Raw genomic sequence first — 16170 nt, 5'->3', positions numbered from 1 at the left:
GTCTGTAGCCTTGAGGTTACGCTTTCGCTTCATAAGCGGAAGGTCATAGGTTCGATTCCCAGCCCCTCCACAAAAAACCCGTCCAGCCACCAGAAGACGCCTCACGGAGGACCGTGCTTTGGGGAGCACGTCCATCCTCCGTCAGTATCAGATGGTGACTGAGACAAATTGACCCTCTTCGCAGGCAGCTAGCCTCACTAACAGCAGAGCTCTCTTCCTACCTGCTCGGTGTGAGAGTAAAAGAGTAGGAGAGAGTGTAACTAGATGTAAATATAGATAAGTTGAAAATAGATCTGTATCGGTAAAGAAGCTGCAAGATCAACTGAGTCCGGCACAGTAGTGGCCACGAGAACGGAGTGCCTTATTAAAAAAAAAAAAAAACCCAAATTGTAACTATCATCGTAAATGCACTGTTATCGATGGAAATCTTTCGTTACTAACTTTAAGACTCACCTATCAATAGAAGAGACTGCAAAAAACAGGGAGCATTTTACAGAAGCCATCATACTAAACCTCAGAAAACTAAATTTCGTTTCCAGTCTTAATTTCCATTCAAATGAGTTCATATTTTGGGAGTACACTCAAAATTTGATTAAAATCGCTTTTCATACAATCATACAAAACAGGTTTCCGCATAGCAAAGTTTTAGCACTGCCGGGTCATAACGCGATAGGGTGTAATGTCAGAATGTTACCGGTACTGTTATTACCAGAAGAACATCCCAATGTGAAGAAGTAAAAAACAAACTCTCATGCTTATGTTTTCCAAGTATAGTTATTTCACCAGTTTATTCATCCGTTTTCATGTTCATCATTCATCTCGTATTTATGTCAACAACACTTAAAGATAAGAGTGTATATTATGCTTACCATTTTTACATTTTTGCTCTTGAATTTAGTTTCAAAATTTTAAACCTTTCAAAAGCGAACCGAACTATGCGTAATGTTGCAGATATTCATTGTAGTTTAAGCGGCGAATTGAACTGAAAATCAAATCAAAAGTAACACGAATCACAATCCTTTTAGTGTCCGATGGTAAAACAAACGGAATTTAGAGTAACTTTAGCTGCGTAAAGTTATCGACTGTAGGACGTTAAGGTAAATTCATTAACTGTATGATCTTGAATGTTTTCGCCATTGAAATCTTCGACTAAAGCACAACTTTCTCATACATTACTGATTGAATTGTCTCACATATCCTCTTAATTAAAACACTTCATACGCAAAAAGAAAACGGATAACGCAAACACCAGGGTAAAACAATTTCAAAAACGCATTAAATTCTCGACTCTCCTTTGTAATTATTACTGTGTTTCCTAGCTCAAAAAGATTTGTTTTTCTCTTATAGTAAGACTTCAGTTTTTAGCTTTTCTCTCGCGAAGTTATTCTTTTAGGTTTTGCAGTATATCAATGTGCTATAGTAGTTATTATAATTTACTGTCTCATACTTATTACAGTATAATTACATTTTATTTTGTATTTCATTCCTTCTTTTTTTGCATTTTCTTTAATTATTATTTTATTAAATTGTAGAAGAAAGCGTAAAAATCAAACATAAATTAAACACATATGTTTACGTTAGGTTTTTCATCATTTCTTGTGGGTATGCATGTATTTTCATGTATGGGTTTGTAATTTCACATTGCAATCCTGCTTTTCATCCTATTTTTATATGCATTTTAGTAAAAAAAAACTGTTTTACTTTCGCTCTCATTTGATAAAAGGAAAAATAACTAAAAAAGTTAACGCTAACAAACTAAAGAAAAGCTTTAGTTCGGTTCGTTCTTATCGTCTTCAGCCGTTGAAGAGGAGACAGACGTTTTACGTTCTGAATCCTCCGGCTCTCTGCCTTCGGCCCCGATCTTTTCCTCGCGGGGTCGAGCATTACCAAAAATGGCAGCTGCTTGCTTAGTTTCCGCAAGGGCGTTCAAAGGAGTGGCCACGGTCCGTGGTTTCAAGTTCAACTTAGGTCTACCAGCATCTCGTTCGGCCAAACTAAGTGATGGAGGGCCTTGAATTGGTTCTTTTCTTCTGTCACTATCACGGTGTTCTCTACGACCACCTGCCATTCCTCCAGCACTTCCTCCTCCGTATCGCCCGTAGCCCCCATCACCACCACGATTGTAGTTGTCTCCCCTGTCGCTTCCACGACCATCGTGGTCTCGGCTCCAGTCATCTCGGTTACCTCCATCCCGGCCACCATCACGGATCTCATCACCAAAGTTACCATATCTGCCGCGGTTTGGCCCACGATCTGCTGAAAACGAGAGTAAAAGGATTTTTTTTCACAATTCGATGCATCACCGTCAATTTTCATGCCATGTAAAACCCCCAAATAAGCTCCGGCGAGACCCAACTTGTCTTACACATCCAAACTTTAACTTCCCAGTATATTTTCAAAAGGTCCTAACTGCCGTGTCATTTTTTTGTTCTAATATTTTTTTTATAGTCAACAGATGTATTAAAAATTTCAAAGATAATGGTGTACGTACACGGCAGTTTGTGACTTCATCCAAAGTAGTACAAAAAGCCCAAACGAACAATACAGCAAAGTGTTAATTTGCCAATCGTTGATCAATTAAAATTAACGCCAATTGTTGAACACTCCACGAAGAAGTATGCAAAAATTAGCGTAATATAGGATTTATTTTTTTCAATCAGAACAATAGAAAAGACACGACGGTAGAAACATCTAAAATTGATACTAAGCCCAACTGTTTAGGTATGTAAAGATAGTTTTAGATCCCTTACCGTTATAGTTATTAGAACGTCCACGGTTTCTATCAAAATCATTTCTGCCATAGTTGTCATTACCGTAGTTTCTATCACCGCCTTGTCGGTTGTTGTGGGTTCCTCCTTTGTTACTGAAACCTCCTGGTCCTCCGCGATTCTGCTGACCGCCTCCGCCTCCGCCTCTTTTGTTGAATCCACCACTGTAAAACAAATGCGTCGTTTAGTTTTGCTTTTCTCGCTCAACAATTCTAAAGGGCCAATGATCAAATTGTAAACAAATCGGGTTTTGATGGTTTTGATACCATTCGATAGCATCTCCCAACACCCACAAACTATGCAAACATTGTCAACATAATCATAAAACTTACCGTTATAAACTCGATTTTCAAAACGGCCAATAATCGCTTTTTCCAAATCATTCATTGGCCCCCTGCTTGAAACGGCCAATGATCGTTTCTCGCTCTACCAAGAGGGCCTACAATCGGAAAATTTCACAAACTGTCATTGGCCTTAGCATGGTGAGAGGCCAATGACTCTCTCTTGCTCATTCATTGAAAACCGAAAAGGCCTAGCATTGGGCCAAGCACGCTAATAAAATTTTATTTTGGCCAATAAAAAGGCCCATGCCTTGTTGAAAATCAAAAATGGGCCAAGCATTTAAACTCATAATTTTTTCCACATTTTTGTCAGTTTTCAGAATAAAATCGATTATTAGCGTGTAGTAATAGTAAATCGTCACTCAACTAGCAAGAAATCACATTGATTGATTTGAATACTGAGAATTAGGAATTGAAATTGTGGTGAATAGTATTCAAATCGAATTTTCTCAGAGTCAACGATCTGAGGATTGGCCCTTTTGAATTGTTACGCGAATTTTCAATTAAAAGTGGTTTTATGGTTACGATTTGTAATGCTATATTTAGACAATGGCACAGTGAAACCTCTATGAATCGATGTTCCATGACTCGATATCGACTCATGGAACCATAGTAAACACAAAATTTTATGGTTACTATGATAGCCCCTCAATAAGCTTACCGAAGTTTTTGAATAGGGCTCTGCACTATTTTGATTTTGAAAGGGATTTTGTCGTTTCCTGGAACGAAAATCATCCATAACTTGAAAAATAATCGAGATAACTTTTTGGTGGCTTCAGCAAAATTTTGCACAAATTAAAAGTTCTGAAAGTGTTTGATATAAAATATTCATAAAAAAAATCGACGCTTTAAAATATATTCACTATAAACCCTATTTTATATGGTAAACGAAGCGAAAAAAGAGATATTTGCTAGAACAACCGAAATAACTGTGTGTAAAGTCATTTAAAATTGAATATACATGTATTGATATTAGATCGACCACAGTAGTTTCAAGATAGGCGAGTGTCCTATATGGCCAGACAACTTTTATGTCCGGACACTAGACGCACAGACAAACAAACGTCACACCACAGACAAACAGACGTCACACTCTCACCGATGTCCATCGACCACCTTTTTAACGGCCGATTCAAATATATGGTAGGTGGCCAATCCACCACCCGCAGCGCTCGCATCGTTTTTGTTCGCGTTTGACGTTTACACACTACCGCCATCTGTTGGTCCATCGGCCAAACACACCGATTTTAGCATTGGGCGTACATGTCATCGTGACTATGATTTTGATCGGGAGTTGTTCTAAGTGTTACGTCTGTTTGTCTGTGCTAGACGTTTTTCAGGAACTAAGAGTACCAGTAGCCGCCTATGCACGGGAAAAAATTCTGTGGTAAAAATAACTATTTTAGCTGACTACGCCCATTCTTGAAACTACCATGGAAATTCAGACCAATTTACTATGTTTATGGTACACCCCACCGCATTACTGGCACATTTGACAGAAATAATTTACAACAATCTGATTCCGACTACAGACATGGTAAAATCAAGCGCATTTCTGGTCTGCTGAAAATTGCCGGTGCGAGCGCTTAAGTTAACCCCCTAAAATGGTAGTTTTTACTAGAAATCCTTTATAAGAGAGATTCGCGGAAGATGACATTTCTGTCAAAGTGTGAGCCAATCTAGCAGCGAGAGCTGTCAAAGTGTGAGCCAAACGAACATGCGTTATGTTTGTTTTGAACTTTTATTGAGGAGTAATGTAATCCGCTTGAAATTATTTCGGTAAAAGTAATTTTGCAAGAAGCAAAATAATGAAATGTTTTACTTTTTTGAATTTTTGTCAATGCGATTTTTAGTTTTTGATTTTTTAGGCTGTTTATTAGTTTTAATATGCAGCTCAAAGATCTATAACGAAACAAAATACACTTTATAGCAATGAGGAAGTCATGTCCGTGTTACAATATTATTCTCGACGCCGAGCAAAATCAGCACTGCTGGTCTGTTGCCAAATCATTCCATTTTACTTCCGCTTATCTCTCTATAAAGGATCACTAGTTTTTACCGCACAATTTTTTTGCGTGTGCCCCTATAACCGCTCACTAGTGTAAAAACTATTTTTTCTTGTGAGAGTGCTATCTTTTTCCCACGAATATCTTCTAGTAACATCAACAACTTTCAAATGAAGTCATCTGCCATTATTTTCATTTGTGAAAATAATTCTTTATACAGACAACTCTTCATTGTTTGATATTGAGGGGACCATCGAGTTAGGGAGGTATCGAGTTAAAGAACACAAAACCAGTGCAAATGCGATCCAAGGGACCATCGAGGCAGCCATGAAAACCAACTTTTACTATGGTTCTCTAACTCGATATCGAGATAACGAATATCGAGTAAGAGAAAGTTAGCTGTATTGAAAAGACCCTGTGAGCGGTTATTGGAACAGTAGGTATTTTTGTGTCTTCCAATAACAGCTCATACAAAGAATTGTACAACATCGTTTCGCCAGTTGGTGCTCGCTGAATGGAATGGTGGTTAACCCTACCAAGTGCTACATCATCATGTTTTCTAGAAAAAAGCAATCAATCACGTTCGATTATAGTTTGCTTGGTACGAAAATTGAACGTGTGAATCACATCAAGGATTTGGGCGTGTTCCTTGATTCACAGTTAACGTATAAACAGCATATCTCATATACCGTCAGTAAAGCGTCAACGACTTTGGGATTCATCTTTAGAATCGCCAAGAATTTTCCGACATTTACTGTCTAAAATCGCTATATTGTTCTCTCGTGCGTTCCACGTTGGAATATGGTTCCGCTGTTTGGAGTCCTATTTATAATGGCGCAGAAAGGATCGAATCTGTTCAACGCCGATTTCTCCGATTCGGACTCCGTAAGCTACCTTGGAGAGATCCATTCCGCTTACCGTGCTATGAGAGTCGACCTCCTCCGGAACAGAAGGGATACAATCAGAGCTTTAACTATTGCAGACGTTTTACTGGGTCGTATCGACTGTGGGACAATCCTGGAGCGAGTCCATTTAAATGCCCGTCCGCGCTCCCTCCGGAACAGCGTCATGCTGAGATTGCCTCTAACTCGAACAAACTACGGACTTCGCGGAGCACTTAGTGGGTTGCAACGAGTGTTCAATAAACTCGCATCATTGTTCGATTTCAATACCACCCGAGAGATGCTTCGCCGAAGGTTTTTATCATTTTTTGACGAACGAAGAGTTTAGTTTAAGTTTCATCTCTTGACTGTTTTGTGCTTTTGTTAAGTTTTTGTCTTCTGATTGTTTTACATATATTCTAGACATCATTGGGGCTACAAGTTGCCTGTTGATGTGTTTCAAATAAATAAATTAAATAATTAAAAAAACAGCCTTCTTTATTGCTGTTGTAGTGATGGTTTGACCAGGTATCAGGTATCAGAAGGCCGGCTCCAAAGGCACGTTCCCCACCAGTTGGGAGATTTGTGCCATCGCCATATTTGAGCCTATTTCATCATCTACCCGATGGGAGAGGAGAGGGAAGGAAATAGGAGTGGGGTCCCTTGAAGAGGGAAAATCGCATAAGCGAATTGAGAGCATGTAGCTCCATACCACAATGGGTTCGAACAGCGCCCTAAAAAGGGCACTGCAAAACGCATGAGCGTAAAAAGAGCCTATAGCTCATTACCACAGCGGGTTAAGAATAATAGAATGTCCTGAAGATTCAGGCTTCTGAATTCAGTTTCACTTAATAAGTGTTTACCGAATAATTGGAATCGTATTTGCGAAAAAACTGGACAGTTACATATCAGGTGATACGAAGTTCCATAATCGGAGTCACAACTATCACACACAAATGAGTCAGCACGCTGAATATTTGCCATGTGATAGTTGAGTCGGCAGTGGCCTGTCAACGCTCTGACCAAGAGACTGCAATTCTGCTTTGACAGATTTGTTAAATACTTTGCCACCCTTGGAGATGGCTCAGTAATGTACAATTTTGTTTGACGACATGACTCCAAACCATTCCAATATTGCTTGTGCTGAGTTGCCGCCCAAGAGTTTATCTGAAGCTTCACCCAGCACTTCGAAATTGGAATAGCCGGCTCAGGGCCAATGAAGTCATGCGATGCTCCATCGCGAGCTAGCTCATCAGCCAATTCATTTCCAGCGATGGAAGAATGGCCAGGTACCCATACAAGGTTTACAGAGTTGACTAAATTCAGTTCCTCAATTTGAGTTCGACATGCGATAACAAGCTTCGACCTTGAGTTGGCCGAAGCAAGAGCTTTTATAGCAGCCTGACTATCTGAACAGAAGTATATGACTTTACCCATTACGCGCTGTTGAAGTGCTGATTGCACTCCACACATAAGAGCAAATATTTCCGCCTGAAAAACGGTGCAGTTTCTACCAAGTGAGTAAAACTGATTCAGCCTTAGCTCACGAGAATATACTCCTGCACCAGCTCTACCTTCAAGAAGGGAGCCATCAGTGTAACATACTATATTGTTTGATATACTTCTTTCCAAATAGCCAGACGTCCACTCTTCCCGTGAAGGGAATTGTGTGGTAAATGTCCTGTAAGGAAAATGACAAGCAATTGTGAGATCACTTGGAGCAAGGACAATTTTGTCCCAATTCACCAAAAGTGGAAACAACGAAGTGTGAGTAGATCTACGATTTACTGGATTTTTCTCCAGTAGATCCAGTACCCATAAACGGTAAGAGCAAGAAAGTGCTTCTTGTTTAAGATATATGTGTAGTGGCGCAACGTCGAAAATGGCCTCAAGCGCTGCTGTGGGAGTTGTAGAGAGCGAACCAGACATCGCCATCAAGCACATCCTTTGGAGATGGCCCAATTTTGATTGGATTGTTCTCACTTCGCCCTTTTGCCACCACACAAGACATCCATATGCCAATATTGGTCGAACAACTGTTGTGTAAATCCATTTGATATATTTGGGTTTGAGGCCCCAAGTTTTACCAAAGGTTCGCCGGCATTGACCGAAGGCCATGCAAGCTTTTTTGACTCTGAAATCAATGTGAGGTGTCCATGAAAGTTTGGAATCTAGAATGACTCCGACATACTTTACTTGATCAGTCACATTAATCTCAGTGCCAAAAAGACGTAAAGGTCGAATTCCATCGCGGTTTCGTCTTTCCGTAAAAAGAACAATAGATGTTTTATTCGGATTAACCGAAAGGCCATATTGGCGACACCAACTCTCGACTACCTGAAGAGCACTTTGCATCAGGTCGAATAAGGTGCTTATGCACATACCAACTATCAGAGCTAGATAGTCGTCGGCAAATCCATAAGTTGGAAAACCGCAATTATTGAGTTGCCTCAATAGCGTATCTGCTACGAGATTCCACAAAAGTGGTGACAAGACTCCCCCTTGGGGGCATCCGCAGACACTCAATTTTCGAATCGCTGCTTGACGCAATGTCGAGAAGAGATGTCGGTTTTTGAGCATTTGATGAATCCAATTGGTAATCATTGTAGGTAGCCCATGGTTTCGTGCGGCTTCCAATATGGCATCGAAAGACACGTTATCAAAGGCACCCTCAATATCCAAGAAAACACCCAAGCAGGATTGCTTCTGAGCGAATGCTTTCTCGATATCGTATACAACTTTGTGTAAAAGAGTCACAGTGGACTTTCCAGATTGGTAAGCATGTTGATTCACATGAAGAGGCATGTTTGCCAAATAAACATCACGGATGTGATGATCGATAATGCGTTCCAGACATTTCAGAAGAAAAGAGGTCAGACTGATTGGTCTAAAACTCTTCGCTTCTTCATACGACGCACGTCCTCCTTTCGGGATAAACTTTATAGTAATATCACGCCAGGATCTGGGAATGTACCCGGTAGCAAAACTGCTTACAAGTAGTTTTTTCAAAACATGTTTGATAAACTCAAATCCCTTTTGGAGCAGAACAGGATAAATCCCATCCGCACCTGGAGATTTGAAAGGAGCAAAACTATTAAGTGCCCATTGAATCGATTCAGTAGTTACGATACTGCGAGCCGAGGCCAGAGACTCGTAACTACATGAAAAGACATTTGGTTCATCCGTAGATGCTATGTCCACACATCCGGGAAAGTGTGTATTGAATAAACATTCTAAAACTTCTTCATCGGAAGAAGTAAAGTCACCATTAGGTAAGCGAATTTCGTTCACTTGGAAATCCTTAGATTTTGCAAGGATTTTGTTCAGCCGACTGACTTCACTCAAACTGGAAACATTTGTACAAAGGTTTTTCCAGCCGGATCGTTCAGCAGAACGGAGAGCCTTCTTGTAAGCCTTGCGAGCCGACTTGAACGACTCTGATCCAGCTGAACGGCGTCTGTTCCAACTCCTTCTACATTGTTTCCTGAGTCTAGTCAGATCGGAATTCCACCTGTTGTAGTGATGGTTGTAGTGATGGTTTGACCATAAAACATATCAGGATTAATAACGAAATTCAAAATAAGGTACCGCGGGGCAAGTGGGTGAATGGGGTAAGTGAAAATAATTGGTATATTTGACTGAATATGTGAATTAACGTTTTAAACTTTCGGGTACATACTTTGTTTTCGACGCATTCACCACCAGTCCAACTTTTGCTGCCTCGCGTTTCACACATGTGCTGGTCTGTCACCTTTTCAAATGTTCGGCTGACAATGTCCATATCATCCGCGAAGCAAACAAATGGACTGGATTTCGTGAAAATCGTGCCTCGACTATTAAATCCGACTCTCCGTCTGACACCTTTAAGCGCAATATTGAACAGGAGGTACGGAAACCCATAACCCTTTGTAGTCTCTGACGAGACTCGACCGAACTGGAGTGTTTGCCCGAGATCTTCGCGCAGTTTTGTACACCGTCCATCGTCGCTCTAATCAATTTTGCTAGCTTCCTGGGAAAGCATAGGTTCCGGAGCATAGTCAGAACAATTAGATGCGCTAACCACTCTATAATAGGTTCCAGGTTCCCTGGGGGAAAGTGGCCGATTTAAAACATGTCCGAATTTACTTTAATATGGATATCAAACTCCAAAATGCTTCCGAAAGTACTTCCAGAACCACCAGCTTCCATGAACAATCTATATTCAAGGCAAAAATGGGTATCTAAGTTCAATATTTTGAAGGGTGATCAATAATCTTGAAATTTGATACGCCTTAATACCCATATTGTTATGGTTTCGATCATGTTCGAAATTAACCACTTCCCTCGGGATGCCTCGAACCTGCTATAAAGTGGTCTTGGCAGCCAGTGGTTCTGGAAATGCTTCCGAAAGCATCACCTCTAAAAATCTTAACGTTTCATACTTATATGATTTCGGACATGTTCCTAATTGGCCACTTCCCCCAGGGCACCTAGAATCTGCTATAGAGTGTTGAAAGAAGCTAATGGTTCTGAATATTTTCCCGGAAGCGGCATCTTGATTTGCTAACCAGTTGGATCTGATTTCGGATAAAATACACATGATTGGAAATACCAATGTGGCTGACCATATTTTTAAGAATTAGATTGCGGAAATGGCAATCTTTCGGAATATTTTCAACAAATCTTTATGCGTTCAACGACAATCAATTTTCAAATGGATCTAGTTTCTTAAACTTAAACAACTTATCACATAAATCGCGTTATAATCAAATTGCAAAACCGTGATAATACTGAGGTTGATATTGGCGAGTAGTGACTAAAATAAGTGATGATAAAACCGATAAAACCGAAAAAAAAAACAATGTATTAATAGTCAAAAGTGTATTTGTCAAAAACATCACTTTAGTCTTACCGTTATTACTTTTGAGCTGATGATTGGAAAAATCACTCAAAAATATATGTTCAAATTCAAGTTTTTTTTTGTATGGTATTCAGTTGGAGCTGCCTGACAGCTTAACTTGTCAAGGCTGAACCCTCGGTCTGGCTTTTGCCAAGTTTCCCCTCTACCAGGACCAATACTCAGACGGACTAGGTAATGGCGCCCACATGAACACTGTTTTTTATTAGTATTGTGACGTGGTAGTTTTTGAAAAGTACCCATATTCCCTTGCTTCTGAGAAAAGGAAGCATTATGAAAATCAGCAGCTCCATTACAATTTGTTTGAAATAGTAGTGCATTACTAATACTGTCTAGTCGAAATGGTTTTGAATAATTTGTCATTCAAGTGCTATTCTGATTACTATTGTCTTTTACGTAAGATTAGAGTCTTAAATGTCAAGTGTCGTCAAGTCTTAACAAAATTAGGCTGTTAAGTAGTAGTTCTAGTTAATTTCATTTTTTGTTGTTAAAAATATTTATTGGTCATTACGTTCATATATCCTTGAAGAAAAAAGTCGCTTTCCTTGTCTGTTCAACAATTTTTCGAAACTAGCAAGTGTACCCTAATGATCGATCTCAGCGTCTTTCTTTCCATAGTCATTTTTATAGTGCATATTGAAGAGTAAAGTTACCTTAGGCTTCTATTACAGTCTCCTTTTTCACTTTTCGGTGGCAAATGCAATGCTTCACAACGCCTACTTTCTACTTGTAAATTTTGCGAAAATGAAGCTGGAATTAGATTATTTATACCGCTGTTACAAAAGAGGTATTTCTTAATATGGCAATGTAAAAACCATATTAAAATAAGATTGTCGCCACTCATTTCTACTCAGTGAATCTACTAGTCATTTTCCTAAGAGTTCCTAAGTATTCCCTACGTCGTATATGATAACGATGTATCTAGCTAGCTAATAGTAAGAGTGGCTACGGATCATTCTGGTTAGCAAAAGGCAAACTGAACGTCACCAATAGTATTAATGTCCACTTCGAATAGATTAATTATTTGAAATGGGCATCAATTCTATCAATGACGCAGAATGTCCGTTGGATCACATCCGAGATATTATTGCGTCTATGCCATATGAATTATGACGCGGCTTTAAGCAAAAAATGCCAAAATGTGATACCACCACTACAGGTTACGCCTTTGGTTTCCATCATATGGGCTAATGGATTATGCCCTTCCATCGCGGCAAGGTCGCATAACCAAGGGGAGGGTTGTTCAAATTCAAGTTGTATGAAAAACTGAGAAAACTGATTCAAAACGGTCTTTAAATAACTCAGATCTAACTATAAAGATGACCGTTTTGTATGGAAAATCGAAAAAGTTGCAATTGCATCGTTCAGCACTGTACACACTCATTCAGACTATGCGCCGGATAGCCGGAGAAAATTACCGGACAAATCAGCAAATCACAAGAACACCGATTATTCGGTAATTCATCAGCTTTTGACAGCTCAATAAAAACAAAACTACCGAACTACGGTGATTTCTAGATGATCTGTCAAAGAAATTACCGAAAAATCTGTGAATTTTTAGAATCACCGAAAACTGTAAAATATTAAACTGATCTTTCGGTAAAATGTCTGTTAGATTACCGACTTCAGTGATTTGAACAAATGGCAGTGTCAATCAGTCATGTACGTTTTTCTTCTGGGCGTTGCAGTGAAATTCCTAAAATCGAAATTGTGCTAGTTTCTCTCAGATATTCTAGACAGATACCTAATTATGATGGAGGTGAGTTTATCGTAGCGTATAAATGTTTATATATAAACTAACGTTATTTTTTGCAGTTCTGTTTTCAGCGTCCGCTGTTCCCTTGCAGTTTGCCGTGTGAATCCCGCTTATTGTTTTCGACAAAAAAATGTGCCATCGATCCCATCAGTGGTTAAGTCTCGTTGCTGCAGTTTAAGTGAATATTCATTTTCATTTGTTGATTTTACTTTTTAAGTAAAGAAGCATTATAACGAAAATTCGTCTCCGTTATTTTTGTTCCTTACGAGAGGTGCGAGAGGTTCCAATAAAAATTATCCGTCCACCGTGTCTACAGTTCTTCGGTAAACGATGACCTACAATTCAGTTATTTGAACAAGTGAGCTCAAAAACGCGAATTACCGAACGATCTGTAATCGGCTCGTTTACCAAACCGGTTACCGATTGTTCAGCTGTTAAGATTTCGGTAAGTAGATTACCGAATTCGGTCATTTGATCTTAGTGTGTGTTGTTTTCCTACAAGCAGTTTTCTTAATACAACATCAATACAAAATACACTTACCGGTCGTTCTTCTTCTGTTCCGCTATGTCAATCCGTAGGGCAGCAAAGCTGTCGTTAAGCATGATCACCCCGTCCAAGTCCAAGGCCTGTTTCAACTCGTCCAGCGTGCCAAACTCCACATAGCAGAAGCCCTTGAAGACGTCGGTTTCCTTATCCTTGACCAGACGGATGTTCTTCACCGTATAATCCTGGAAAATCTTGTTCAGATCGCCCTGTACGACGCCTTGCGGCAAATTTCCCACGTACGCAATGTACGGCGGTTCCGTCGGGAGCGGTCTACGGGCCCGCTCTCCTCCATATCTAGCATAGGTGGGGGGAGGAAAATGGAAATTATCAGTTATTTATGATCGAACATCTAACATTTCAGAACAGTCACTCCACAGTTATGAATCAACAAAGGATAATTTTTCGAAATGAAATATGATTTTAAATTATAGTGACGCTGTACAAAATATAATGACCTCTCAGGCACAAAATATTATTTTTTTTTGAATACACCTCAAAATCCGCGATTATTAACAAAAAGGTGTAGATTTCTATAAAAAATTCAAAGGTTGTCCTTCCCACAGATGTTGATCAGTGGGACAGGACGATCCTTATATGGATCAAATCGACACATATTATGAATCAGAACAGTTTACCGCATTTCTTTCACCACTGGACTATTGCAGAAGTTTTTACAAGTGCGGAAATGCTAATACAGGTCGGATTCGATTATCCGGAGTATCGATTTGTTTTCACTCCGGATAATCGAAACACTAAAAAAAAAATTTGAAATCTTAGATAAAAGAACTTAAATATTATCTTTTTTCGTTATTTTATTTATATAATGCGGTGGCGTAGCCAGATTTTTTTCTAGGAACAATAGGGGTCTTTTTTCAAATACGTTCTAAACTGCAAAACCATTCATATTGTATATTGCAATACCAAATTATCTCAGATTTGTGCATAAAAATTAAAAAACAAGAATATCAGAAAACAAATTCCGGATAATCGAAACTGAAATTCCGAATAATCGAACCCCGGATAATCGAGTCCGACCTGTAAAAGTGCGCGATTGTATCGTCTTCAGCGGGGTTATTGCTCGTAGCCCAAAGAATAACCCCGCTGAAGACCCCAACATGATTCGATACAATATCGCACTTTTATTCGCATTTTCGCACTTATGAAACCGCACTTCACAGTCCAGTAGTGAAAGGAATACACAATATAACATCAATTTATCTACGAAGGAAACTAATTATGTGAAAGTATATTTTAACGTTTCTTTCGGAACTATCTTATCTTTGATTCATAACTGTGGTACAGTTTTCAATAATCCAGTTATGAATCTAGGGGTATAATTGACATTTTGATTTCATTTCCTACAGACGGAAAATAAGTTTAAGATTAAATAAACTCCAAACTTGTTAGCTATCCATAACTGTAGGGCGACTGTAATAGCATTCGTAAGGGTGCACTAGGTATGAGTAGAATACAATTTTACGATAAAATGAAGGAATTGTAATATTCTATATAACACTATTGATATTCCATACAACACTTTAGATTAAAGCGTTTCTTCAATTCAACTAATTCATTAGTCAAAACGCCTCTTCATATACTTCGCCCTAATGTCGTAGTTGTCTTCTTGGCCAGAGAGCTCTTCTATCGTCGAATGAGACCACCTTTTGCTGCAACATCCTCAACTACAGTAGGTAATTGATCATCAAAAAACGCATGGATAAACAAATCATTATGCAATGAATTAAGCAACTCTTTTAATAAGTCACACATTTTTGTTTGCCGGAACTGCCCTGGCCGTCGTCTTCGCACACGATGCGATTATTTTTAGCTCATTTTTGTTTGTAACTGGTCGCTTATTTTGGGACGAATGCCGTAATTTTCGCATTTCGCCGACAGCAGCAGAGAATCAGACTTCCCGAAAAACACACCACGAGCTCGAATTCAATTCACTTTTGCACCAGTTTTTTTACGTTTTCTACACTTGAACCGACTGTTTTCCAATAGTGCACCGTTAACAGAATAACTTTAATGTACCACTTTATCCGAAAATACTTATTGAAACGTAAAATTTAGTAATTTAATTTACCTATTATTATCATGTCCACCTCTGCCTGCCATATTTGCTATTGAAGCGCAGTGGTGTTGTCGCACGGACCGAAAAATCCCTTCTCCTGTCGTGTGCACATTTTCGGGAACATCCCATTTTACCGCACGTGCGGTAAACATTATCCTACACAGAACCAAACATTCTTCTCATATTTAGCGTTAACGGCATCGGAAGGTCATGTACACGGAGAACAACGAAAATACTAGTTAGTGTACGATATATTGCTTCTTCAATATTATGCTCTTTTAAGCTTTGAGAAGCTTAAAAAATATTCACCGAATCATTATATGTTATGCTTTACCATGCTTATCCGCGATTCATTATTTGCCGTGCTTATGTAGTGAACCACGCTACTCTTGGGACTTATTTAGAATAAAGTGCCATTTTGTTCAGCTCGGTGTCATCATCATATCATATTCAGCATTTTCCGCAATTAAAACCCATTCAAGTAAGTTTCTCTTTTCAATTAAAGTGTTATGTCGTCCAACAATTTCTTTGTCTTTGTCTCAAGTGAAATTCTTTGGAAAAAAAAGGAAAGTGCTCAACAAATGCCTGTAGCAGATCATCCCTCGCCGCGGCGCCGCCCCAACGCCAGTCTTTTCACGATTGTGCCGTGTTCCTCTCCCATCGGAAACTGCATCTTCGAACAACATTTTCCCCAGGAAAGTTGCCACAGGAAACGGCAAAGAACTCGAGAATGAAGGTAAGTTCGTTTATCGTATTCATTTCGAAATTTCGTCATCAATTTTTCTAGCTTTTCCAGTTTATGGAAGACATCATCTATTCCGGTAATCGTGAGCAAGATGGTAACAACTGCGGCAAATATACGAAAAAAGGGAATTTAATCGAATCGAACCAAACAGAACT

The 16170-nt window shown here is 39.2% G+C and overlaps 1 protein-coding gene across 4 annotated transcripts; it reads right to left on the bottom strand.

Moving 5' to 3' along the window:
- Positions 1-755: 755 nt before the first annotated feature.
- Positions 756-15391, bottom strand: LOC5563960 (eukaryotic translation initiation factor 4H). Of its 4 annotated transcripts, none has more exons than XM_001648243.2 (4): positions 15283-15391; positions 13191-13490; positions 2751-2932; positions 756-2256 (listed from the first exon to the last, which is right to left on the bottom strand). In XM_001648243.2, the coding sequence occupies exons 1-4, from the start codon at positions 15312-15314 to the stop codon at positions 1769-1771; spliced, it is 1002 nt and encodes a 333-aa protein (XP_001648293.2). In that variant the 5' UTR covers positions 15315-15391; the 3' UTR covers positions 756-1768. The 4 variants fall into 4 exon arrangements, with proteins under 4 accessions (XP_001648293.2, XP_001648290.2, XP_001648291.2 ...); XM_001648240.2 differs by having other exon boundaries at positions 756-2253; XM_001648241.2 differs by having other exon boundaries at positions 2814-2932.
- Between the last annotated feature and the right edge of the window lie 779 nt (positions 15392-16170).

The sequence above is a fragment of the Aedes aegypti genome, chromosome 3, assembly GCF_002204515.2.
Source record: "Aedes aegypti strain LVP_AGWG chromosome 3, AaegL5.0 Primary Assembly, whole genome shotgun sequence".
Lineage (NCBI taxonomy): Eukaryota > Metazoa > Arthropoda > Insecta > Diptera > Culicidae > Aedes > Aedes aegypti.
The sequence above is the reverse complement of the archived record's forward strand: the minus strand, read 5'-3'. Positions and strand labels throughout refer to the sequence as shown.